The 25,974-nt window shown below is 34.5% G+C and overlaps 2 protein-coding genes, 1 long non-coding RNA gene and 1 pseudogene across 3 annotated transcripts; 1 reads left to right on the plus strand and 3 right to left on the minus strand.

Moving 5' to 3' along the window:
• Positions 1-2,630: 2,630 nt before the first annotated feature.
• Positions 2,631-8,834, minus strand: LOC110714885 (annotated as a pseudogene).
• Positions 8,835-8,873: 39 nt separating this feature from the next.
• Positions 8,874-10,698, minus strand: LOC110714886. The gene is made up of 3 exons (XR_002510167.1): positions 10,332-10,698; positions 10,149-10,216; positions 8,874-9,324 (listed from the first exon to the last, which is right to left on the minus strand). It is a non-coding gene; the product is annotated as an uncharacterized LOC110714886 (long non-coding RNA).
• Positions 10,699-11,667: 969 nt separating this feature from the next.
• Positions 11,668-20,491, minus strand: LOC110714728 (vacuolar protein sorting-associated protein 45 homolog). The gene is made up of 13 exons (XM_021893265.1): positions 20,180-20,491; positions 17,631-17,832; positions 17,396-17,475; positions 16,544-16,771; positions 16,174-16,293; positions 15,993-16,073; positions 15,771-15,912; positions 15,454-15,632; positions 14,253-14,408; positions 13,780-13,887; positions 13,585-13,706; positions 12,964-13,095; positions 11,668-12,235 (listed from the first exon to the last, which is right to left on the minus strand). The coding sequence occupies exons 1-13, from the start codon at positions 20,267-20,269 to the stop codon at positions 12,175-12,177; spliced, it is 1,701 nt and encodes a 566-aa protein (XP_021748957.1). The 5' UTR covers positions 20,270-20,491; the 3' UTR covers positions 11,668-12,174.
• A 131-nt stretch (positions 20,492-20,622) lies between these two features.
• On the plus strand, positions 20,623-25,971 carry LOC110714729. Its single transcript, XM_021893266.1, has 6 exons — positions 20,623-21,667; positions 22,676-22,834; positions 22,924-23,311; positions 24,695-24,902; positions 25,052-25,552; positions 25,654-25,971. Exons 1-6 carry the CDS (start codon positions 21,662-21,664, stop codon positions 25,736-25,738), a joined length of 1,347 nt encoding a protein of 448 aa, XP_021748958.1. The 5' UTR covers positions 20,623-21,661; the 3' UTR covers positions 25,739-25,971.
• Positions 25,972-25,974: the final 3 nt, after the last annotated feature.

The raw sequence follows: 25,974 nt of genomic DNA on the forward strand, positions 1-25,974 counted from the left end.
TATCCATCTAAAAAACAAAATGAAAGATTACCCATAAAAATTTATCAAAATGAAAGATTCTTTCAAAAAAAAAAAAAAAAAAAGAAAGAAAGATTACCATAATAATTTATTAAAAATACTTAAACATACCTTTTCTTTTTTATTCATTAACTGTGGAACTTTTCCATCTCAACATAATAAAAATAAAAACTTCGTACCCATTTTTTTTTTTTTGAAACACTGTGTACCCATTTTATGTGAGATCAGCAAACGACATAAAAAAAGAAAAAAAATTTATGAAACAAAAATAACTTTTTTTTTTCCTCTTTTTATTACAAAGTCATTGCTCAAAATGACAGAAAATAACTACATACAGTCATACAGTACATGAAATAATCCATAAAGGAAAAATAATGAAAGAATCCAAGCATAAATTTCAAATTTGTGCAAGAACACAATGAACACAAAAAACCCACCAAAAAAAGAAAAAGAAATAAAACACTAAGTAAAATAGAGCAAAGTTGTACCTTTCCAGCGAAATTCTTCACAAAAAAAAACTTAAACCCAGTAGAAAATGATGAACAAGTTTTTTATGCAAGAAATATATATATGATTTTTTAAGAAATGTACAAAATTTGTAGTAAGAAAATAAGAAAAAGAAGAGGAAAATGAAGATAAAAAGAGTGTTGAGAATAAATGAGAAAGTAAAGAAAGGATTAAAGAGAGAAACCTTTGCTATTCAGAGTAGTGAAGCTTTAGCTAAATTTGGCTCTCATTTGTTTCTGTTTTAAGCTTGTTTAGAGTCTAGGATGTCTTGGAACGACTAACTTTGACTACTTGACTTGATTACTATGACTGTGACTACATGAGGTTATGTACGTTACTGGTATGTAATAATGTACGTATGACATTGGTTCAGATACGTGAAATTTCAAATGTTGCCATAATTTAATTTAGAACGGAGGAAGTATTTGATGTTACGGGTGTATAGGGTAGGTTGTCTTACGGGAGTATGGGATAAGTTTTTAAGTCTTGTATAATTATACATACTCTCTCCATCTAATCACGAACACTTAGGTGGTTGCTATTGAATCATGGGGTAAATTCAAATTTACTCTCTCCATCTAATCACGACATTTTAATTTACTTATACTCCCTCTAGCCCTCCTCTTATTGATCTTCCCTTATTGTCATTTTTTGTGGACATAAATGATGTATCCATTTCATTTTTTTTTACCATTTATTGCGTTAAATTACTCTTTTATCATCTACCTCCTCTATCTCTTAATGATAGTCATTTTTGGTGAAATTTTACGAGAATTAAGAAACTTAAATAAGGAGTAAAAGTACATTGAAAAAATAAATTTACACGAGGTATGCAAAAAAGTAGAAAGAGCTAGTAATAAAAGTGAGTATATGGAAATGCCAAAATTACATAGGGAATTTAAATTTGCAAAAATATTATTGCAAATTGGAGGGAATTTTAGTAAATTTAATACTTCGTATTAATGAGTGTTGGAAAAAACAAATAATGTAATGTGACATTTTGGAACTAAAATAGTAAAATTTGGCCAAAAGTGACTATCATTACAGGACAAAGGGAGTATTTTTCTTGTCTTTATTAAATGACCTTTCAAATTACCCTCTTATGCAAAAATATTTGTGCAATGTTAGTTTTTCATGTGAATTTATCTTTTCGATGTACTTTTATTACTTTATCTCTCTACTTTTTTTTGCAAATATCATGTGAATTTAACTTTTCAATGTACTTTTACTAATTCCTCCTTCCCCTTCTTATTTTGCACACCCTTATGTGAGAAGAGAAAATTGTGCTATCACATAGGGGTGTGTCGAAATCAATTAAGGGTGTGCCAAAATCATTTTCCAAAAAAGGAACGGAGGGAGTATTTATCTATCTACTTTATTGTCAATTAATTACATGTTCCCTTTCTTGATTTCCATGTTTTCACAAATGGAAAAATCACTTGAGAACAAATGGAGAAATAAAAAAGTAATAGTTGGTTGAGTCGAACCATAAGAGGTAGGTAAATATAATATTAAAATGAAGTTTTTTTGCCAAAAGAGGAAGTGTAACACTTCAAAACACGAAGGGAGTACGAGAAATTTAGCACGGAGTACTCCTTCTGTTTCACAATGATTTTTCCAATTTTGATTGTGCATACTTTGTGTCTTTTATTTGCGACACTACAATTCACGTTTAACAATGCATTACTCTTTATTAAATTAAAAATATTATCATAAATATAATACTCACTTCGTAATACAACCTTTGAGCTATAGAATTTAAATAAGACAACCTTTTGATTGTTTCTTAATATTACAACCTTTGGTAATATCAATTTTAATGAGATCAAAACAGTTGTAATCTGTTTAACAGATTAATAATGCACGTGTTACTCTTGGATTGGTTGACATATGAGGTAATTTAAACAAATGCCTTAAATCCAAAGATTAGGGCATCATCACGGTCATTTTTGTAAATATGCAGGTTACCATTGCCATTATCTTTTCTGATAAGTACTTGACTAAACATCAGATATGTATACTTTGGTAGTTTGGTCTAAACAACAGAAGTTATGTGGAATCTATCTAATAAACAAGCATAGTAAAAACTAAAAAGTCTAGCAGTCTAAAAGAATCAATAAAATCAAGTTTATTAACATTCAAAAGATTACAAACTGCTTAAACATAGCAACAAATTATTTGGTCCAAAATTTCTGATCAATGACGATTTGTACATGTATGTTGCAGCCAAAACTGTATGCATCATTTAGCAGTTAGCAGAAAGCGTAAAGAGAGCCACAGTGGTCATCGAAATATCCTAATATCCTACACACTTCAGGGTAAACCGAGGGGCTAGCTAGTAGTTGTTTCAGATCATTCTTTTTACAGGTATGACTAACAGAAGAACATGGTCCTGCACACTCTGTGATGCAGCTTTGGGAGCTCAGGCACAGGAGGATTTCCAGCAGAAGTCATGCCTCCATGACCCGATGATGTTTCTGACAGGTCTTCATACTTCAGGAAATGAGCTGCTTGGGAGGCTGCCAGGTGGGCGTATTGAATTGGTGCAGCTGCAGGATAAAAATGGAGAAAAAGAATGAAATGAAACTTAGTATTGTGAAAGTAAGCTTAATTTTAATTTTTTTCGACTATATAACAGAGTTAGCAATAAGATTTACCAATAGATATAGCAGTAGTGCTCCTCTGGTACCTGCATGAGTTTATATATGCTCTCAAAATTAGAGTCCTTGTGCATGTTTAGCTTTAAACACAAAAATTTGCAAGTTTTTTTAGAGGTCAAGAGCTTCTTACACATAGGATAAATAGTGAATCAACTGTTGCAGATCATCTGCTGTAAAGGCATTCTGATCAAGCAGAACATGGTAGTGAGTTGGCCTGCTCGTGCCCTGCAAATTTTGACTCACGTTATGTTTGATCATAGAAATGAAAAGGTTCCAGCAGTGAAGAATATGCTGTGATTATGTCTGCTACTGCTAGCAAAGATTTACAGAATGTGAAGAACTCATTAGAATATACAATAGTCCAACAACTATGTTATTAATTTCAACTCAAGTAAATTTGCACACCAACATTCGAGTTTGAGTAGCATGAAAATTCATGTAAAGTATGAGTTGTAAAAACAAGTCCAATATAGATAATGCATGACAATGCAAACCAAAGAATCAAGACTAGCTGAGTGGGTTCATGAAATCCTAAAACTTAAAAGAAAAGAAAGAAACTTCAATAGATTTTTTTACTCACAATCATCCCTGCCTGTGCACACATGTAGAAATCATAGTATCGAGGATCGCAAACTTTGCTGTCAACCACAGTACCTGCATACAACAAAGGCAACAATTAAGGCCAAACTTTCTGAATTTTTTTGGAAATCTGATTCTTATTTTTTTTGCAAGTGTGCTAGATTTGCTAACCAGGTGGTACATTGTCATATTTGTTAGGGCTTTCTGGTTTGAAAAACTTGGTATGATGATTTTTCTGAGCAATGATTATGGTGAACTTCGGAGACCAACTTTCATCAAGCACTTTGCATGCCTGCAAAACGAAGTGAATTTACAATAATGCAAATTCTTTATGTGAATGGTTCTCGAATAACATTCAAAACCTATATGGCTATTTCATTTAGGGAACATTTGCAACAAACCTGAAGAATTTGTTCAAACTCTATGTTGAGGACCTGCTTGAATTGTGATTCACTCACTCCATCCCTGATCGCGTATGAATAAAAATATTAGTCTCTGCAATGGGATCTAAAGATTGCATAGACACCAAATATAAAGCATCTCATCTGGTATCATACCTAAATACTATGACTTGTGATGGCTTAACTGGGGGGGCTTGAACTTCTGTAGAAATCCTCCAGAAGCTCTCTATTAAAAAAGCAAATATCATGAACATCTATTATTCAGTTAGTGTACAAGGTTATTTGATGGATAAAGTCCAAAAAAAACCTGATAATGCCTCCGTCTTCTCCTGTAGGCAAAGGCTGGTACAATGATTCTATCATTTCAACCTTTGGGGACTGAGAACGGACAGATGCTCTGTACCGATATATTGATGAGGCCCTTGAACTCACAACCTGTATATATTTGAAAAAAATAAATCCAGTTTAGCTAGTAGTTAATTAAGCAGTGGGAGGGAGCTGAGGAGACAAAGGAATATTAGTGTGTTACTAACAGCAGCAATAGATGGAACTCCCGACTGGCCAGGAGAGTCATGATAGACATCCATTCCAAAGATTATCATAGGCTTATCAATGAGCACAGGAATGTTACGTTCAACTGCAAGCCGACGATTCACTCCGCCAAGCTGTAAGGAAGTAAGAGATAATTAGATAGAAACCAACAGTAGTATGAAATCTATAAGTAAAAGCAATGAAAGAAGTATTACTTTGGCATTGATCTTAAGCAGAAGATTGGTGAGGTACCGCTCATTAGCAAATCCTTGAGGTGCCAAGCATTGAGTAACAACTCCAAGTTCAACAAGGGCTTTCTTCTTCCAAGGGCCTGTAGAGAAGGTGTGATCAATCAACTTCGAACATAAAATACAGAAACGATGTGCATACATTATCAAATGTAATGGTGATGAGTTTCTGACCATATATTTCAGAATTTTTCCTATCAGCCAAGACACACAGAATAATAGAGGTTTTATCACGTAGTCGTGACATGACTGACATCACTTGATCAGCCATTTTGTCCACTCGAACAGAAGGTGGTTCTCGCCTAAACTGTTGTTTCTCCTCAAAAGTACGCAATGGTAACTTAGGGATCTCCTGAATAGAAAGGAAAAAAACAAACAAACAAAAAGAAAAGAAGTTTCAGACATTATTAGCTGAATATACTACTACTCTGAAAGATGTACAGGACAATAGGCACACAGGCACACACAAAGTATATGATATTGTTCGACTTACAATGCCCTTCATTTTTCCACACTTCACCAGGTTTTCACAAAGGTCGCATATCTTACAGCGTGTAGAGAAGTTCACTACCACCCAGTTTTTAATTGTAACGGGACTTGAAAATTTCTGTAAAAGAAAAAGAACAAACATAAAAAAGATGGGAAGAAAGAGGTCTCAACTGAGGGACCGAAAAATGTGAACTACCTTGTCCATTACATTCCAACGTCCATTTTTTGGAAAAAATTTCACATCACCAAATTCCAGCTGCAAGAATAAAAAATATGCAGGAAATTATTGCAGGGGGGTTAATCAAATTTAACAAACAAGTCCCTTTGTTTTTTCCCAAGAGGGATGGGAATGAAGACGGTTGGGCAGTGATACCTGGGAGCTTCCAAAATACGGCCTTCAACTTGCATAAACTCTTTGCTGATTGTGATGCCACAGTTGAGTAGGAGTGGCTCAGCAGCATAATTACTTCTCCTCATTGCCTAGCAAGAAGCCAAGACGCGAGCATAAGCAAAATGTGGCAAAAAATATGAGAATGTGGTAATGAATTAATCACAAAGATTGCTAGGCATACATCTGTGAGAGTCCTTATTTTATCTTGTGGCTTCTGCCTTGATTTTTCTACCAATGAAGATTGCTGATGGACAGTTAATGCTTTAGTGTACCTCTGTAGCGGAAGCAACGAACACAGCTGAACAAAAACAAAGAGGTTCAGGTAAGATAAGAGTTCTATGGATAAGACCACACATACAAACAAAAAATAAAAAAAAAACTGCTACAAGTTTATCACCTCGATTGGTATGTAAATTGGCCTCTTTGGTTTAGCCACATTAACACAGGGTAAGTATCCTGAGTAGTCTAGCTTTATCTTTCGATATTGAGCAAAATATTCAGAAACTGTCAGTTCAGTTTCCACAAAATTATCTCCATCTCTTTCACCTGATCTCCTCCTTAGTGTGAACCTTATAGGACAGAACATTTCATAAATTATCAAAGATCATTATATAGCAAAGACTAGAGCTAGCATGGATAATTCTCACCTCTGGTTGTTGCAAATATCTTCACTCAATCCACAGATTCTCCACTCAGTATTGCCGGGTTTTACACTTACCCTCAGATTTTTCAGAGTGCGCTTAGCCTATACAAGGTATTATGACAAGTAAAGTATCACTTATCATAACTCCTCAAATGAAAACATAGTCCCTATACAGTATGGACTAGTGTAGAGGCACTCTTAGTTCCATTCTTACCTTCACCCAATCAAGCTTGTATGGATCTTGTACATTCTGGTTGGCTAGGAGAAAACCTATCAGTGGTCCAGGCTGAACAATTGTAGTAAGCGTCCCATCTGCTCTCAAGGTCACAACAAAGGAAGAACTAAGGGCGAGTGTTGTTCCAAACACCAATATGTGTTATAAAACCATACATATGAAAACACTTACCCATGTTCAAAGACAGTCCACTTTGAGTGGCTCGAAAACTTGAATGGTATCCCCTGCAACCAAGGACACCCCCTCCAACATCAGAGTTCCTATCATCATGAAAGAATGATTGTCTCACCAATAGGCACCCCCTATATAAAACATAAAGAGAACATCAGTATGTTAGTACATACAAGATTAGGCAAAAATATGAAAAAAGAACATGGAGTAAGAAATTTGAACTTACTGATGCCTCAGTACTATGTCCAGGACCCGGACAGCATCAAGGAAGTCCTCAGATTCTATACCACGGAGAGCATCACTTATTGCCTTAATTGGAATTCTGGTTGCATAACTGATCTCCACCTTAAAAGTCTTGCTTTGAGACACGCGCTTTCTTCTCTTTTTATCACTCTCATTAGGACTTCCATTGCCTCCCGGGCTGCTCTTACCATCCGTCCTACAATATAATAATGTTTTATAGTACTAATGTAAGCACTGTATCAAAGTAATAAACTCTCTAGCAGTTTGATTGCTTTAGAAAGGCATCAATAATTACCTTTCAGATGAGACCTTTTCGAGCAGAACAGTAAACTCTAACTTCTTTCTTGGGAGGGAACCGACAGTAAACAAGGTCTTCTCACCATCATAAGCAAAGTCCTTGCCATCCAACTCAGAGCTATATGTTTCTTTGATCTTGTCCATTACTTTTCTTCCTACACCCTTCATTACTTCTACTGGTTTTCCATCTACATAGTAAAGGGCAATCTGAGGGGTAGGATCAGCATAGTACTTCAGATATATATTTCATCTTTCGCAACAACATTACTATACAACATGATAAGAGATGAAACATACAGAGTATTGGAAGAAGTGGTGCACATCAGTATTGTCAATCTTGACATTGAAGTGATTGGTTAATAGCTGAGTTTTCGTTCCACTTGATCTACAGCCAGGCCTCAACATAGCATCCATTTTCTAGTACACCAAGATGAAATCGAAATCACCAGCAAGTTAATAACCATAAAACTGTTCTATGCTTCTCACAAGTTAATACAACTATATAATTTCCTTAAATAATTTCTTTGTGAGCTTTCAATACATTTATATAATCTTTTTCTTTTAGGTCTATTACACATTTATATTCTTTCCAATTTTTATTTTTTATTTAGTAACACTCAAAGTTCCGTTATTACCTTCACCCAATCAAGCTAGTGTAGATCTTGTACATTCTGGTTGGCTAGGAGAAAATCAATCAGTGGTCCAGGCTGAACAATTGTAATTGATTTCTCCAAACTCTCTACATTCGATAAATAAATTAAAAAATAAGTAAAATTTTATAAAAACATTAAAATAGAAAAATTTAGAGGATGAATTGGCCGGTAAATACCAAACAATTTCTTAACCTCCGACACTGAAGGCCTTTCTTCACTTGAACCATCCAATCGGGCTCGTATATTATCCATCTGTTTGTTTTTGCTGTCTAACATATTTTTACCTAGCCGACTAATTCTCTCCATTAGGGAATTAGTTTGTGGAATGGACTGTCAATCACAAATTTTTGCCAAACGTTCGAGATATCTATCAATGTGAATTCCGAAAACAAAAGGTGTCCCAGGGTCCTCAGCGTGTCCGCCGATTAATATTGCGAAAATTTTTCCCTCCTTATCCAGTAACCCCGCTCCGGACGATCCGTGGGCACCAGCTATACAGAATTGCATAAGCTCCTCTGAACCAGGAATCAACATGGATATATCTTCAGAATTGACACAGGGATTAGTTAATTCTCCGGTACAACATGAAACTGTTTTCGAACCATAAGGAAAAGAGGCCTTAAATGTCGGCATGCACCGGCCCCAAGGTATAAGTGGGTCACGTATACTCATTACCGGAACGTTAATAAGTTTATGTGAAATCACACTCAAATTCACCTACGGTCAATCGGACTCTGATGGTAGATGTTTCATACTTAATGTTTTGGAACATTATTTTAAGTATGAAACATTTTTCATAGAGTTCGATTGACTGTAAGTGAATTTGAGTGTGATTTCACGTAAACTTATTAACGTTCCGGTAATGAGTATACGTGACCCACTTATACCTTGGGGCCGGTGCATGCCGACATTTAAGGCCTCTTTTCCTTATGGTTTGAAAACAGTTTCATGTTGTACCGGAGAATTAACTAACCCCTGTGTCAATTCTGAAGATATATCCATGTTGATTCCTGGTTCAGAGGAGCTTATGCAATTCTGTATAGCTGGTGCCCACGTCCGGAGCGAAAATAATCTCTAAGCCACTCTTCCCTCTTCAGCATAAATTCTTCGTAACTCATCTAATTAGGAAAAAAAAAAAAAAAAAACAACTACTATTATTAAAAAATATTAAACAAACAAATACATTGAAGTGATTGGTTAATAGCTGAGTTTTCGTTCCACTTGATCCACAGCCAGGCCTCGACATAGCATCCATTTTCTAGTACACCAAGATGAAATCAAAATCACCATAAAACTGTTCTATGCTTCTCACAAGTTAATACAACCATATAATTTCCTTAAATAATTTCATTTTGAGCTTTCAATACATTTATATAATCTTTTTCTTTTAGGACTATTACACATTTATATTCTTTCCAATTTATATTATTTATTTATTTTTTAAAATTATTTTTTTTATATTTTTTTTTTTTTTTTTTTTTTTTTTTATAAATGTAATCAATATCTTGTGCATTGGCAAAAGTACATTTAAGTGAAAATATGAAGACTAGTCGATTAGAAGATAAAGATTGACTGAGAAATTAAAACTAAAGGCAGAAGATTACAAAAATAAAATTGAAATCAATGGTTGTTCTTATTTGGAATAATTTTTTTATTATTATGAAAAAAACCCCAAAAAAATTAGAACACCAATAGATAATCATAAAATACCTATGATATTACCCTTGAATGAAGTTGCCATTTTCAAAAACATCAAGAAAACTCTATCAATCTTTAACAAAAATATGATGAAAATTAAAATGCCTAAAATTTAATTACCAGCAATTAATTATGGGCAACTTTTCCAACTTACGAAGTAAAAAAATCTAAGTAGCCATTTTACATAAGATCATCATATTCATCAAATAACATAAATAATTGACAAAATTACTAAGAAAATGAAAAAATTAGTAAAGAAAAAACGAAAACAATGAAATGAAAGAACCCATGCATAAATTTGCACGAGAACAAAAACCCACCAAAAAAAAGAAGCAATTAATCAAACTCTAAGATATTAAAGTAAAACAGAGCAGAATTATATACCTTTCCAGCGACAAATTCTCCAGAAAAAGCTTAAACCCAGAAGAATGATGAAGAAGAGCAAGTTTGTTCTGCAAGAAAATTGTGGATTTTCAAGAAAATATGAAGAAATTGTAGTAAAAGAAGTAAGAATAAGAGGGAAATGAAGCTTAAAAAGAGTAGAAATGAGAAATTAAAGAGAGAAACCTTTGGTAATTGCTATTATTAAGACTAGAAATGAAAAATGTTAAATTTTGGTCTGATTTGTTTCTCTTTTATAAGCTTGACTAGAAATGGTTGGAGTTTGAAACGAACAAATTTGATGAGGGTTTACGTACGTACGAATGTACGATTAGGCCCCTGCTCGGAATCTTGGATACGTGAAATTTCAATTGATTGATGTTATGAGCTGTAGGGGTGTCGATTTGAGTACTTAGATCATTTTGGTGAAGTGGGGTTGGGTCGGGCTTATTTCAAAGTTAACTAGTGCTAAGTTATTGTGTCTATACGAGTTGAAATATGAAATGGATTTTTTTGGGTTAGATCGGGTCGCATCAATCGAGTAAGGTTTTGACATTTCTTAGTAATGATTTAACACTATGTATTACACTTTGGCTAACCATGCAAGACCAAACACAACTTTGACTAAAAAATTGATATTATGAAAGTATATATTATGACAAAACAACAATGTATTATACATTTATACACAATAATATTTGCATTTTATATACTAGTATTACTTCGTAATAATAATAAACAAGTTAAAGTCATTATGTAAATAGTGAAAAAAATCAAAGAGGTAACACTTTAAACACGAAAGTAGTATGTTAAATTCATTCTATTTCTCTAATTTAATTTGAACTTACGTAGTATTTTTTTTTTAATCTAATTAGATTTGGATTTTTATTTATTTATTTATTTTGTATGATGAACATTTGTAAACATTTTAATTTCTGGCAATTGTGTAGAGCAAACATACTCCCTCCGTTCTTTAATGTTCTGCCCTATTTCTAGGTGAAAAACTGGAAATTGCAATTTGATGACTATGTTTATTTGATTAAATGACACTCTCAATAGAAGGCAAAAGTGAGGAGAAGACCATCTCAATGGTGAGACTCAAGCACTCAACTTTGAGTATTTTAATACAAAATGAGTTGTTTTTTACCTCTAATGGTGATTTCCAAGCCACTTCTCAATTTAGCAATTCATATGAAATCTAATTTTCCAATGGTGAGACTTTCTAAAGTATTTTAATGTCACTTTCAATTGGCCCACCAAATCATATTTTAAGTTTTATTTAGTAAAAAACAAAAAAATTAAAACTTAAATAAATTACAAAACATATTACTACTAATGCTGATAAGGGCCCACACTTTTTTTTTTTTTTTTTTTCAAATGAGACTCAAAGTTGAGTATCTAAACTTAGCAACTTTCTTTTGGAGTCGCTAAGTTTAGATACCAACTTATTGGTATCCTTTGCAAAAAATACTCTCTCCCCTAAAAATACTCACTTAAATCTCACCATTGGAGATGGTCTAAGGACATCTCAAGATGAACAAGTTAGATAAAACCTGAATTCATACATAAAATCTACAAATGACATAAGATTTCCCTTTTCCAGTTATAAAGCTCTCAAACATTGATGTACAAGGCCAGGAAACAAAAAGGCAGCCTGTCTAATTTCTACATTTGACGGTTTGGCCTCTCCTCTCCTTTATAGATACAGCTCCTCTTTCGTATCAAAGAAGTATACAAAATTTCAATCAACAAACACCCTCTACATTGTCCACTAAACAGACTAGTGTTAGCTAGCACCATCGAGATTTGATAGTCCAACAGTTTGTAACCTTGCACGACAATTGATGGGCTCATGCTCTGGATCATACACACACTTCATCAAGAATTCGGAAACTACAGCAGACATGGCTGAAGAAATGGATTACGCTGAGCTAAGCTTCCATTAAAAATTGGCCTAAAAGCATTTTTTACCCAACATGGCTTCATGCTGTCATGAATCAGTAGAGCTCCAAAGTGAGTGGTTTATGTTTCAAACTACAGTACTGCTGGACCGGATCATTCTCTGGGCATCTTCAAGGTCCTTCAAGAACCTATATTGAACCATGTGAATGAGCATTCTGCTTTTACTATGCAAAGTATAATGGCAGCAATGTAAAGCAAGGAAATCATTCTCAAACACATCATGTATGTTTGCATTAAGGGTCAAGAAAAGTTTGTTAAATGTTCCACATCCCGATCCTAATGATTGACTAATGATCCCTCCGTTCAAGATAAGGCCACATTTCTATTTTAGGACTACCCAAAATTATAGGCCACATTGCAACTTGGATCACCCCAAACTAAACAAATAAAAGAGACCACTTTTGGTTAGATTTTGAACTTCCCATATTGCCCTAAAAAGACTACATTGTCACGGTGGATGTAGAAACTGTAGAATGGAAGTGGTAAATTTTTTACACCATGCCAATGACTCCAAGGAGTTCAACAGCGGTAGCTATTTAAACTTCAAGACGGAACAAAAATTTCATGTTCCTTCTCTCTTAGTCTCTTACCCCCTTCAATTTTACTCTCATGGGAGAAAAGAGGAGTTGGTTGCAGGGAAAATTTATCTATAGTTAAAAAAAAGATTTTCAGGCACAGTGACTTATGAAGATAAAAAAAACTTCCTCTCCACTTTCCAGCATCCTCTCCATATCCCCCCTTATAACAATATGTAGAGTTAAGAGATTACAATTCCTAACATCTATATGAACTTGTACAGAGCTCCCCAATCAAAATCTTAATTTTCAAGTTGAGCATATAATGGCAAGCAAAATACCTTTTAGAGTTGAGAATTGTTGTGCCTCCGAGTATAAAGCGAATCCCAGAATTGGTGGAATTAAACAGGGAAATAGAGCGTGATTCCTCATACGTAGTCCCTCCAACAATAAATATGACTACGTCTAGTGGTCTGCACAGAGCAAATTAATTTCCATTCAGTTGGAGGCAAAGTCAGTTAAAAATTATGATGTGTCCAACAAACATGTCAGTCAAAATATGTCTTGTTCACAATATATAAATCACATTATCACAACATAACATTTGTGCATACTATATCTATCGTCATTGCCCTTTGGACACTAGACTGACAAATTCAGATGTGGCATAAGTATATGGTATATTGGTATGGCACCAGCTAAGCATGTTAAATCTCATCTTTGAGATCCTAAAACAAAATAGCAAAAAGTTTCATTTACTTTATCATCCATCTAAACACGTCTAAGGACATGCAACAAATGACATAGTATCCTGTAGTTCTAATTCCCCTGAACACTAAATTTTAAGCAATTTAATGCACAGTTCCACAGAATGCTGAGCATTAGTCAGCAACTACAAATTTGATTGAAAGTTCATTATGTAATTAACCTTAAATACAACATTTCGTTTCCATATCTTTTACCTTCCTGGCTGGAAGTGATTTCCAACATATGGATAGTCAATATCCCTCAATCGCCCCTTAGAAATGCTTTCCATTGTCTGGGTCAGAAGAGGTTGATGTTGGGTATATACGTTCTCAACACCCTACAAGATTGTAATTCATAGGTTAATCTCAAGCTATTTGAAACTAACATTGTTTCTAACAAATGTCACAAACCTTCAGTCCACGGGCCATGTTACGAGCAATATTCAATAGATCTCGATTCCCAAACAGGTCCCCAGTACGCTTATCAACACCAGCTTGCTTCAAAAGAAACTGTACCAGCTGTCACCTCGAAGAATTGAGAAACAAGTACCAGTTAGATTGACATACCTCAGAATAAGAACTACCGTCATTAAGCTTTCAACCAGGGAAAAGAATGAAAGAAAATCTTATGTACAGAGTGATGAGAAAAGCATCCACTGATGATATGCAAATACATTAATAAATTGGTGATGTTGGACTTCATGCAGTGAAGACTGAATGAAGTTCAAGTTCTTCAATTAATTGACAATACTAAAAGGAGAAATCTACACTGGGGGAGTAGAAATTATATTTCAAAGAGCAAATCAGAAAAACTTAGCAGATGCACACAATCAAGTAAGTTGTAACACAAAAAATTCAGAGTCAACGACAATTAGCTGCATTACCCCAGGCTTGTACTTTGCAGATTTGGAGGCAAGCTTGTTGAAAAGTTGCATCAGCTGGACAGGACTTTCCTTTTCATAACGCAAAGCATACAACATTACCAGCCTTAAACGATCAATATCAGAGACATTTTCATTGTTGAGAAGAGTTGTCACAGCCTACAGAGCACAGGAATGCATTAGATAACGTCATATGCATACCAGACATTTCAATACTAAACACATGGTCAATGTCATCATTCCTAATTATCAGGCAATTTTGAATAGGCATTGCAAACACACAGCAAGCTCATTTTTGAAATATTTATCACGACGAACAGATATGCAGTTAGACAAACAGCCACATAGATAACAAGCATGCCATACTACAAACTAGGACATAAATCACTCTTAAATGAACAAAAATATCTGAGAAACCACCTTGTACATATCAGCAGTAAATTACGGGAACAAATCAATGTTTAGTATCAGTATCAGCCATCCAAGCAATTATGATTAACCATTGACCCTATGATCAACAATTCAACATAATAAAATAAAAACCAATATAGCCATCAAGTAAAATTGAGGAGAAGGGAAAAAAAAAAGATGAAAAAGTTCTTCACAGGATTACAGGAGAGTTATAACAAATAAATGAAGAAAAGGTCTAATTATCTATAACTTGAAAAATTTAATAATTTTAACAAAACGACCGTTATGTACACATACAAAGCCAAATACATATACGAAAATCAATCAATTTAAAATTGGCCACCAAAACAAGGGAAAAATTTTGTATCAATATTGAAATGAGGCTGAACTGTGCATTTCAACATATACAAATAGGTTCCCTTGAGAGTACATCAATGACAGTAGTGTACATATGTAGATGTGGGTCAGAAGTCTGAACAATAGAAGGCTCTTGACGTCCAAACAAGTTCACTTGTGTAGCCTATAGATAGGTGGTACTTTTGTACCACAAAGCTATTAAGGTGTATAGGCGTATAGCCGTATAGCATCATCTTTAAAATTCACCTTACAAGAGAACCATTTAAGTATCTCCTACTATAGAAGTATCATCAGCAATTGACTAAAGAATCTGAGCATAGAAGGAAAAAAAAAAAATACATACATACATATATATATATATATATATATATATATATATATATATATATATATATATATATATATATATATAAAGGATAATTGAATGTTTCACAACCTCAAACGCTGCCCCTTGTCCACCATTGCAAGCCAACTCTTGTTCTGTTTGAGACACTAACATAAGCTTTCTCTCCTCAACTATCTTGCTCATTTCTGTTACCAGTGTGACATGCTTAGAAACATTCCCCTGCTTTCTTCTGTATTCAGGGTAATTATCAACAAATTTGGCCATGTCCTCTGCAAACCACAAAAGTACATGTATGACATAGCTGATTAGTGAGTGTCCAGGAAGCAATGGAGTATAAATAAGAACTGCAGGTCTGCAGCATAAAGGAATGAGATAGCTAGGTATCAGCACTTATTTCTTGTACCCACCAATTGTCTGTATCTTCTGATTACTCTTTGCAATCTGTTGGAACTCATCCACCATTCTCTTGATATTCATTCCAATGTCTCCAAAATTCTCATACATGTTGGCTTTGAAGAATGAATCTTGCTCTGAAGATAACACAACCTCCTGAAAAAGAAAATTGAGTACTTGAGTTCACACTCAATGCACTCACAATAGTAAAAGGAGTATCTAAACACTAAACTCACCTGCTGATCTTTAGGAACCTTTCCAAAAGTTCTCAAATCAACCTTGTTATCTTGGATGCCTATCAATTCATGAACCATTGCCTGTAGAAAGCATCGTATAGATGAGCAACTAGCCAGAACTATATAAACAAGCAATGTACAATGTAATTATATAAGCACAGCTGCAATTCCTGCAAAGTACCTGATAAGTCCATTGATTTAGCAATGGAGTAACTGCATCCTCCCTTCTATCCAGCACAAGCAACAATGTTTCTGATCTCCGAAAATCAAAGAGACCACTCTCTTGCTGATACATCAATTTCTGTAATGCAAAATTACAAATTTGACTACTGATAAACTAACCCTAATGTAAAAACAATAAAGGCATGCGTAATTTCAGGAAGGATATAGGCACGACTAAGGTTAGTTATAAACTAATGCAAACCACCAAGTTTTTAAATCAAAACAATTAATTAGCATCTTAAGGATAAGTCAACCTATCAGTGATCATTTTCCCGTATCTGTAAAATTTCTAAGGTTTTATATTTTACAGGATAATGTGCAGAACTTACGGCAGTATCCTGAGCTATTCTTTTTGCAATATCAGATGTTCTTTGGTATCTGATTATAGGTCGACGTTTTAGTGCTAGAAAAACAGCCGATATGCCATCAACAATTCTATCACAATAGTGTTGCAAATTTGAAGGATCCATAGCCACTGGAAGCATGTAGAGGTGATTTGAAGAAATGTTGAGACTGAAATGACAAGGATCACCAGCAACAAAGTCTGCGTAAAATTCCTGCAGCATACAGTCGGAACAAAACATCAGCTTCCCATAAAACCATGAAATATATAAAGTTAATGAACGATGAAGATATAGCAACTTCAAAATAACTTCAAGCTTCTCTGATAAAACCTTAGGAAGGAGATAAATTATGATCCCAGTGTTAAGCAAAAGGCTGTAATCATGTCAGATAACAACTTTCTGGTAATTTTTACTATAAGTTCGGTCCAGACATTCCACATTACTCATTAATTAAATGATACAGCCACAAAAAGGCATAAAGGAAATCTCAAGAAAATGCAGAGGGACTAAAGTGAATTTTACTCTTCTACACCAAAACTCAATTCATTTTGATTGAGCTAAGATGACAAATAGAGCTCAAACATATAGACCATGTTTAAAAGACATGAAAGAGCCCGTCCCCTCGCCCCCAACCCAAAAAAAAAAAATTAAAAAAAAAATTAAAGAGGTGAGGCCTAACAAGCAAAGTATGTATATAGGCCTTGACAGTAACATACAGACTATAGATCTAAAGTTGATGATCATAGCTTTTTTAGTAAATTAAATTAAGTTAGTATTTTTCACAATAATAGGTTAATAGTAATATTTTGACAATACTAATTCCTTTGCATTTTATACCTGAACTTGCAGCACAGCTTCATGTTCGTCTGAATCTGCTAATATGTGAATCTGAGTGTCATTCAATATGTTGGAAAAAACTGAAAAATCAGCACAATTTACAATTAATGCTCAATTCCATACTCAAAAAGTCAATATACAGCTCCAAGTAAACTATTGAGTTTTACTTCAAATGAGACTCCAAGAAGAAATAGGTGAATTCAAGCAAATAGTGAAATTCAAAATTGTAACCTACAAAGGTGACACTCTCCAAATCTAGGGCTAGCAAGCTGACGCTTCAAGTGCTGGATGTTTTCTGATGTGGGTCTAAGGAAGTACACAGCTTTAAGATGAGACATGGGTTCCTTTGACATTGAGATGGAGTCTATCAATTCCACCAAAAACACTTCCTTCTTCAGTAGATCAGACTGACTATAGACAACACTTACGATACTAACCTGAAAAAAGATTTTACATAATAGCTGTCAGTACTCAGTTATTAACGATATCAAACCATTTCTTTAAAACTTTTGAAACTGTGGTATCCTAGAATGCACCAGAGTGTTTGACATAGAAACAGAGTCTCAGGCACATAGTAAATACGACAAAATTCGCTGCAACAGCTTTATAATGTCAAGGAAACAAAAGCATCGTATTCTGGGGTGTTTAAGTAATGACAGGCTTGCCAGTAGATCTTACTTTGAAATAGGACTCTGCGTAAGTGATCTTTCTATCTACTACTTTCTAAAATTATCGTCTCATCAATGACTCAATGAAGCCAACCCATCACGTGCAAAGTAATAGAAGGTCCCCTTAACATTGGCATAAAGGAATTAGGATCTGGTGAGAACCATAGCCTAAAATAAGAACAAAGAACCGGGAACTTAGATCAGCATAATCCGATCCAAGATCTTTCTAGCTACTAGAAGCGGGCACAGTGATAAAGCTTCGGTCCAAGACTTTTTTTGGAAAGGTAATCAGACAAGATAGCCATATAGGTCCTTCTTGTGTCATTGATAACATTTACGTAATTCCATTTACTCTGTGTCATTGATAGCCAGATAGGTGCTTCTTGTGTATTTTCTCAAACTAATTCCATTTTTTTCTTTTTCTTTTTTGTAATAACTATTAAATCAGTTTAATGTAGTTATGAGTCAATTTGATTTACTTTTACTATATTCTTCTCAGCTTTTGGAAACAATGAATGAAAACTTATCTAAAACAGATTTTTACCAAAAGAGGTTTAAAAGTTTAATTTGATGCTACTATTTGATTATTATTAGGGTAGCAAAAGTTTTTTTTTTTTTTTTTTTTTAATTTAAAACAAGTATATATAGATGCAAATACATTTACTTTCGAGTCAATGCAATTTACTTTAGTGTTTTCCTGCTTTACTTTTGATGGATAAGATTGGTTCTCAGTTCTCATTTCAGTCTTAATGTCTACTTCCTATAAAGCATGTGGTTCCAGATGAATTATGTGTTCAAGAAAAAAGCTTCACAATGCAAAAGACTTTTTGAAAAAAAAAATCTATATAATTGATGTCATTAATAAGTGACAGCCAGATCTAATACCAACAGAGTCCTTGTAGCATACGGACATTTAAATGATTTTAATACAAAGTACTCCATAAGTCACAACGAACATATATATTGAAGGATAAGTAAATTGAAAACTTTTGTTGTTGTCCTTGTTGATCACCTTCGTAGACCTTTAGCCTGTTCTCATCATCTTATTAATTTTTTTTACTTAATGTACTTGACCTTGGGGTTTTTGGGATTCAAAAAGGGCTGAATTAGTATTTTTCAAGCCCATAATTAGACTTCATCATCACTGTTCTCTAAAGTAATCTAATATTGTCTATAATATCCCGTATATAACTTATGGTATCATATTGAGACCCCCAAGACTAAGATGAAGATGTTTCTTGATGAGATCATATTAAAATTACATCTTCTCTACAACATCCTAAACTACCTCCATTTTAATTCAGATCATCCTAATGTAAATCATGATGAGTAGTTGACAAGGAGGTGAGCACAATTGCATGTTACAGGGGCTTCTATTAATGGTAGTTCAGGTTAAGCTAGTTCATCTTGGAGGTAGAGATCCAATGTCACACGTGGAAGGTTTTACGCTGACCTAGTGAAACATCGAGTTTATAGGCTATTAAATTTTCCTTTCTTCCAGCTATCCACTCAAAACTAATTAAAACCAAACAAATTAAACGACCTCACATCAAAGAAACTTCAATCCTATTGAGCCGTGACCAGATTCCAAATCAATGACAAGAACTATAACAGCACAACATTTGATTGATCAATAACTTTCACACTTAACAAACCCTAAAAAAACATAATTTTGCCAGCATAACAAAGCACATTTGGGATTTGGGAAATTACTTTGCGGAAATTTAGAATTATAAATTATAATTCTAGCTCACCACTAACAAAAAAAACTAGGGTAATAGGTCAATTCAGTTCAAAAAAGAACATCACTAATCAAAATTATCATCAAATCAACCTTGTTTTACCCCTAAATTATCATTGCAAAACCCGGCATTCGAATTCAGAATAACTTATAACTATAATTCTAGCTCATCACAAACAGAATACAGAGATTCCCACATTTTACAATCCCATGATCCAAATTAATAATCAAATCAACCATATTCTTCTCCTTTAAAATCATCATTTGAAACCAAATTTTCTCGTCAATCAATCAAATGAAAAGAATCCCAACTAGAATAAATTAAGATTCAAGAACCCTAAAATTAAAAGGGAGAAGATGAAAAATTAGAAGTACCGTAGAAGAATCGAGTATAAGAACTTTCATGCCGGAGATATCTTGTATCATACGATTGATGTAATCACGAACTGCTGTAACTAAGACCATCTTTGTCTTCCTTGATTTCGGGTAGATCTGTATTTCAGATCAATTGCTTCCTTTTCTGGAGAAAAATGGTGGGATTGATTCCCAGAAAATTGGCAAAGTTGAGTGGAAATTGCAAGCTTCAACAATGGAAGTCGACAATGATCTCCTGCGATGTTGTTACTTGTAAGGAATGAAGGGTATAATTGTAAATTTAATTTTTTCAGTCATTAAAAAAGAAAATTATTCTTTAAGAAAATTATTCCCTACAAATAAATTCATTCAATTAAATTGCTTAAAATTATTAACCTCCATTATCTTTCTCTAATTCTTTAATAATCCAATTAGTGAATAGATCGGGCGTTCCCCGATATTTTTTTAACATTTTAATTGTCATTGTCAAACTAAAATTGAGTTTTTTTATTTTTATTTTTTTTTAAGTACTACCTCAAGTTATCTGCAACATTTACCAAAAAAGGGTGTTACCTATTATTTGCAACAAAACTATTTCTTTCCTAATATAGTAACTTTTTCTGGTAAAGTGACCAAAATACCCTCATTTAAAATTTTTTAACCCATATTATCATACATAATTACAAATTATTATGACCCTAATTTAACTTAATCATCTAAGCTTTTTTTCCCAAAAAAAACAAATTAATCCTAATTTCATCTCTCCACCATCTCTCTCCTCCATTTTCATCTCCATTTCATCATCATCTCTCATCTTCTTCGACCTTCTGATCAGTCCTTCATCTCTTATCTCTCATCTTCTTCCTTCTTCCTTCTTCCTTCTTTATCTCTCATCTTCTTCTCCATCGTCATCTCTGTTATCTCAGTCCGTGGGTGGATGGTAGTGGTTTGTGGGTGGATGTTGGTGGTTTGTGGGTGGGTTCCGTAGATCCGGTGGTAGTTGTTGTTTGTGGGTGGTTTTTGTGGTTCGTGGGTGGGTTTCGGTGATTCTTGGGTGGATTTCGGTGGTTTGTGGGTGGCGGTTTGGTGATTCTTGGGTGGATTTCGGTGGTTTGTGGGTCGATTTCGGTGGTTGTGGGTGGCGTTTCTTCGGTTTTGGGTGGATTTGCTGGGTTTTGGCTAGGTTCGTTGGTGGTTTTCTTGGTTTTGGTTGGGTTCGTGGGTGGTTTATTGGGTTTGTGGTCGGGTTTCGGTGGTTTTTGCTGGGTTCGTGGTTGGATGTCGGTGGTGGTTTTGGGTTCAAAACTTCAAACTGTGGGTGGGTTTGGTTGTTCCGGTGGTTGTCGGTGGTTTTGGGTTTAGTGGTTCCAGGTGTCGGTGGTTATGGGTTTTTGTTTTTTTTTTTTATTAATACTTAACCAAGTGCCCTTATTTTTCATTAATCATACTTTAAAAGTTTTGCCTAGGAGTCCGTGCTACCCCCTTTGTTGCAGATAACTGTTAATGGAGGTAGTATATATTTCTTTAATTAAACCTTATGGTTTGCACTTATATAACTTTTTTTTTTTATTATTTTTTTTTAATGACATAGTTGATAATTAGATGGTGAAATGGTTATTTTTCTTATAAGAGGTTGACGATTCGATACTCTTTATCCTTATGTTCCTTTTGGGAACGTGTTTTAATATATCTTATAAATAATTACCACCCAAATAGTAGGCCTTTTTTAAAATTACCACCCCTTAAATTAAAAAATTACTTTTCCCATATTTTGCAAAATGGATTTTTTCGCCTGTGGGCCCCACCTAACGGCTATTAACCACTATTTTGACTGATTTTCCCCTTCCCCCGATTTTTCTCTTTAAAACAGCTATTCCAACTTCAATTCACATTTTCTTCACCAAATTCCACTATAATTGGAGTAAATAGGTAGAATTGAGGGTTTTATGAAATTAGGATTCATGCTTCAATTGAATTAGGGGTTTTCTTAAATTAGGGGGTTTTTTGAAATTAGTTTTTACTTCAATTATATTGGGGGTTGCTATGAGATAAGGGTTCCTTTTCCTTCCTCTTTCCCCTTTGCTTGAAGTGTTTCCGTTGAGTGCGACTCCTTCCTCTGCCTCCTATGATGGTTTCAGGTAAGAAGGAGAAGCGAGAAAATGGAGAAGAGAGGTTTTGCGGTGGTGCAGTGGAAAATGAAAATGGAGGTGGGCTCACAGACGGAAAATCATCCGAAATTTTGAAAAAGATGGGAATCTGAGTAATTTTTTAATTTAAGGGGTAGTAATAAAATAAAATTAAAAAATTAACAAGTGGTAATTTTAAAACAAGTGTACTATTTAGGTGGTAATTTACAAATTTTGTAGAAAATTATGGCAAAAAAACTTTTACTTTCTTTTCCCTTCTCTTTCATAAGCGTAGAGTTGCGCGAATCTTGTAGATAGAGCCCAGAACTAGCTAGCAGAGTAGAGTAGTACTATCACCCACCCATTCAACGCCTAATCCTCGACGATGCAGGCTGTAGGAAAGCTTCTGCCGCCGTCAGCGCCGCCGCTTCTTCTGAAGAAACCCACCAACTTCTTCTCTCTCCTCTTCCAACATCAAACTGCCAACCTCCCTCTTTTTCCAGAATCGCTCCCCAATTACTCTTCATTATCATTATCTTCCTCATTTTCGGTTAGTATTCAACTTCCCATTTTGTTTATATGTTTAATTGAACGAATTTGGAAATTGCCCTTTTTAAATTTTCTGCATTTTATTATCAGGGTCGAACTGGGTTTTGCTTATTTGCCCAAAATAAGGAAAAAAATCCAAACTTGGATGCTACCCAATTGGTGGAGAATGATGGAGAAATTGAAGATGAAGATGGGTTTGATTTTGATGAGGATGATGTTTTTGATGATGAGGAAGAAGAAGAGGATGAATTTGATGATGATGATGAATTGATGGTTACTTATGACAAGATGAATGAATGGCTTGAGAATAGACCAAGAGGGTTTGGTGAAGGGAAAGTGTATGATACTTCAGTTGAAGATAAGTTACTAGAAGAAATTGAGCAAAGTTTCAAAGCTCAGTTATCTAACATTACCAAGCTTAAGAATGAGGGCAAGAAGCCTAAACCCAAGAATGACCCCCCGGAGGTGTTGTTCAATGGTGTGTGTAATCTCTCTCATCTTTGGTTGTTTATTGTTTTGCTCGGTTTTTGTTTATTGTTCTGATTTTTGGTAGCCTTAATTAGCAAGAATGAACCATGGTTAACCCATAATTGGATGTGGAATTAGGCATAATTGTTCCTTAATTGATCCATAAATGATCATTTCCTTGAATGAAGTCCTTTAGTGTTATATTATTTGCAATTTATAGAATGAACTTATGTTTGTAGTTTATGGATTTAGGAAATGTACCATACCAAGATGTAGAAATTGGATGCTTGAATTTGTTAGAAATAAAATTGGTTAAAAATATTTTGTTGGTTTTGAATTTGTTTAGCTTTTCAGTTACAATATACATATATGTGTTTAATGGACGACATGATAATAAAGAGATAAAGAACACATGTTGAGGAGGATGTGAGAGGGTACAATTTAAAATCGGATGTAGGATGGACACCGTGATTTGTTTGTAATAGATGACTAGATGCCCCTTTTATGATGCAAATATGCCTGGTTAGTTGTATGCATTTGTCCTTTATCTTAGGTGGTTTCAAGCAAAACTGTCTTTCGAGATTTGGAATTCAGAAAAAACTTTGACAGCTTAAGAAGGTCCAGTTTTCTTTTTGCAGTGAAATTACAGATATCAGAACCCGCGTCTTGTTGCTCATTATTAAGTCATTTGTAGCACTGCTGCTTAGTAAAATTTGCAACAGTTGAATGCCTTTCTCCCAAGAAATAAATAAAATACATTAGTTTAGTTTTTGTGACATTGGCTACTTTGATATCCGATAAAGTAATATGACTAATATCTGATACTTGTGTACTTTATACTACGTATGTCTTGTACAGTTGTACTCTTTCTCTCTAGTTTGCTGCATGGTATTTTTCAACTCTGGCAACCCAACAACTTATCCTACTCTCCTTAGGAAGTTTGATCTATCATGTTACTTGTACGTTCATGCCATTGTGGTTTCTGTTGACTGTGTGATTACATCAGGAACTATAAACTTATAACTTTTAGGTCAGAGTTCAGAGATGGAATCAACTAAACATTGATTTCAAACCATTGCCTTGATGGATCATATTTTGTTTCATAGAAGGAAAATGGTAGTGTTCCACAAAAACTTGCTAAAAAACCTTTTTCTTTGTCTCTTTGTTATGTTCACTTTTTTGAAACAGATGGTTAACGTCTATAGCAGACACTTCCGAAGATGTGATGATTGAATTTAAATTCTTCATGCATATCCTTTTGCAGTTCCTAATCTGCTTAAAGTAATTTGTTGATGATATTGTCTTTGCAATGGGTTGTTATTCAATATATTTGATTAAAAGATCGAGGAATTGTGGGATTTATCATAAGATGCATTACCTGAAATGTCTACAGCTTCTGAAGGTGTTCCTGGCGGGATCCGTGTTCGTATCAGCAACCTTCCTAAGAAAAGGAATATTCACAGAGATCTAAAGTCAGCCTTTGAAGGAGTTTCTGGAATTATTAAAATATCACCGGTGAACTCTGGAAACAAAAAGACAAGGGATCCTGTCTGCAAAGGCCTTGCCTATGTGGATTTTAAGAGTCTGGCGGATGCAAACAGGTATCTGTTTTTCCTTGTCTCTGAGAGAAAGTGACCCATTTGTTTTGCAGAATTCTTTTCTGTGCCATTTTGATCACTTATGAGTTACGCCTATTCTCTGGATCATTATGTTAATATTGTGAATTAAATGAAATCTTCTATTACAACAGGTTCATTCAGATGTTCTCAGGCCAAAACATATCTTTTGGTAAGTCTGAGAAGCCTATAAAGTGTGAAATTTTGAAGCCGCTTGATGGCAGTTATGAAGGGTCATCAGATGATGGATACAACAGCACTTCTGAAGGAAACTTCCTTGCCTCGGAGGAGGAAGAAGATGAAGATGTTGATGTTGAGCAAATTGAAACAGCGTTGCAATTTAGGGAGGATGATGATTATGTGTATGAAGAATTAGTTAAAAGCATCAAGGCCCTTGACAGCCAAAATGTTTTAGGGGACTTGCTCCAATTAAGTGCTAGCGAACGCTTAAAACAAGTAGAAATGCTAGAAGCAAAATTGTTGGCACGTGCTTCGTTAAATGAAGTGAAGTCACCTAAAAAGAAGTCAGAGGTTAAAAAAAAGCCAGACAAGAAGCCTAACCAAAAGTCAGATAAGGATCCGAACCTAAAGCTAGAGAAGAAGCCAAAACAACGTATCCCAGGATCTGCAAAGAAGTAAGCTATGTTTTTTTGCATGAGCGTTGTTGGAAATGTTTGCATCAATACTGGATCTGATTGTATATCCAATTTTGACATATTGTTTATCCATAATGCAGGTTGAAAGTCAAAGAGAAGGCTAAACTTGCAGACGTTTTTGCTAGATATGGAACGAGAGGTGCCTCAGCTTCAAAAGAAAAGTAATCTGGATTATGTAAATTGTAGAATGTTGTCAAGTGTCAGTTTGTCAATGTTGGGTTATCTTTGTCTAGGGGCATTTCCTATGTTTTACCTCTATATGGAAATTTTTCAATGCTTCTGGTCTTCCTCTAATTTACTAAATATGGAATGAGAAGGCTACACTTGCAAACGTTTTTGCTAGATACGGACGAGAGGAGCCTCTGCTTCATAAGAAAATTAATCCGAATTTATGTAAATTG

This window comes from Chenopodium quinoa, unplaced genomic scaffold, assembly GCF_001683475.1.
Source record: "Chenopodium quinoa cultivar QQ74 unplaced genomic scaffold, ASM168347v1, whole genome shotgun sequence".
NCBI lineage: Eukaryota > Viridiplantae > Streptophyta > Magnoliopsida > Caryophyllales > Amaranthaceae > Chenopodium > Chenopodium quinoa.

Coding starts and splice junctions, on each gene's coding strand:
- LOC110714728 (XM_021893265.1), bottom strand. CDS start 20,269: ATGGTCTTAGTTACAGCAGTTCGTGATTACATCAATCGTATGATACAA. Junction 15,633..15,770: donor TCAGAAGATACAGACAATTG/GTGGGTACAAGA, acceptor TGTGGTTTGCAG/AGGACATGGCCAAATTTGTT. Junction 13,888..14,252: donor CTGCAAAGTACAAGCCTGGG/GTAATGCAGCTA, acceptor TCGAGGTGACAG/CTGGTACAGTTTCTTTTGAA.
- LOC110714729 (XM_021893266.1), top strand. Junction 24,903..25,051: donor AGTCTGGCGGATGCAAACAG/GTATCTGTTTTT, acceptor CTATTACAACAG/GTTCATTCAGATGTTCTCAG. Junction 25,553..25,653: donor ATCCCAGGATCTGCAAAGAA/GTAAGCTATGTT, acceptor TCCATAATGCAG/GTTGAAAGTCAAAGAGAAGG.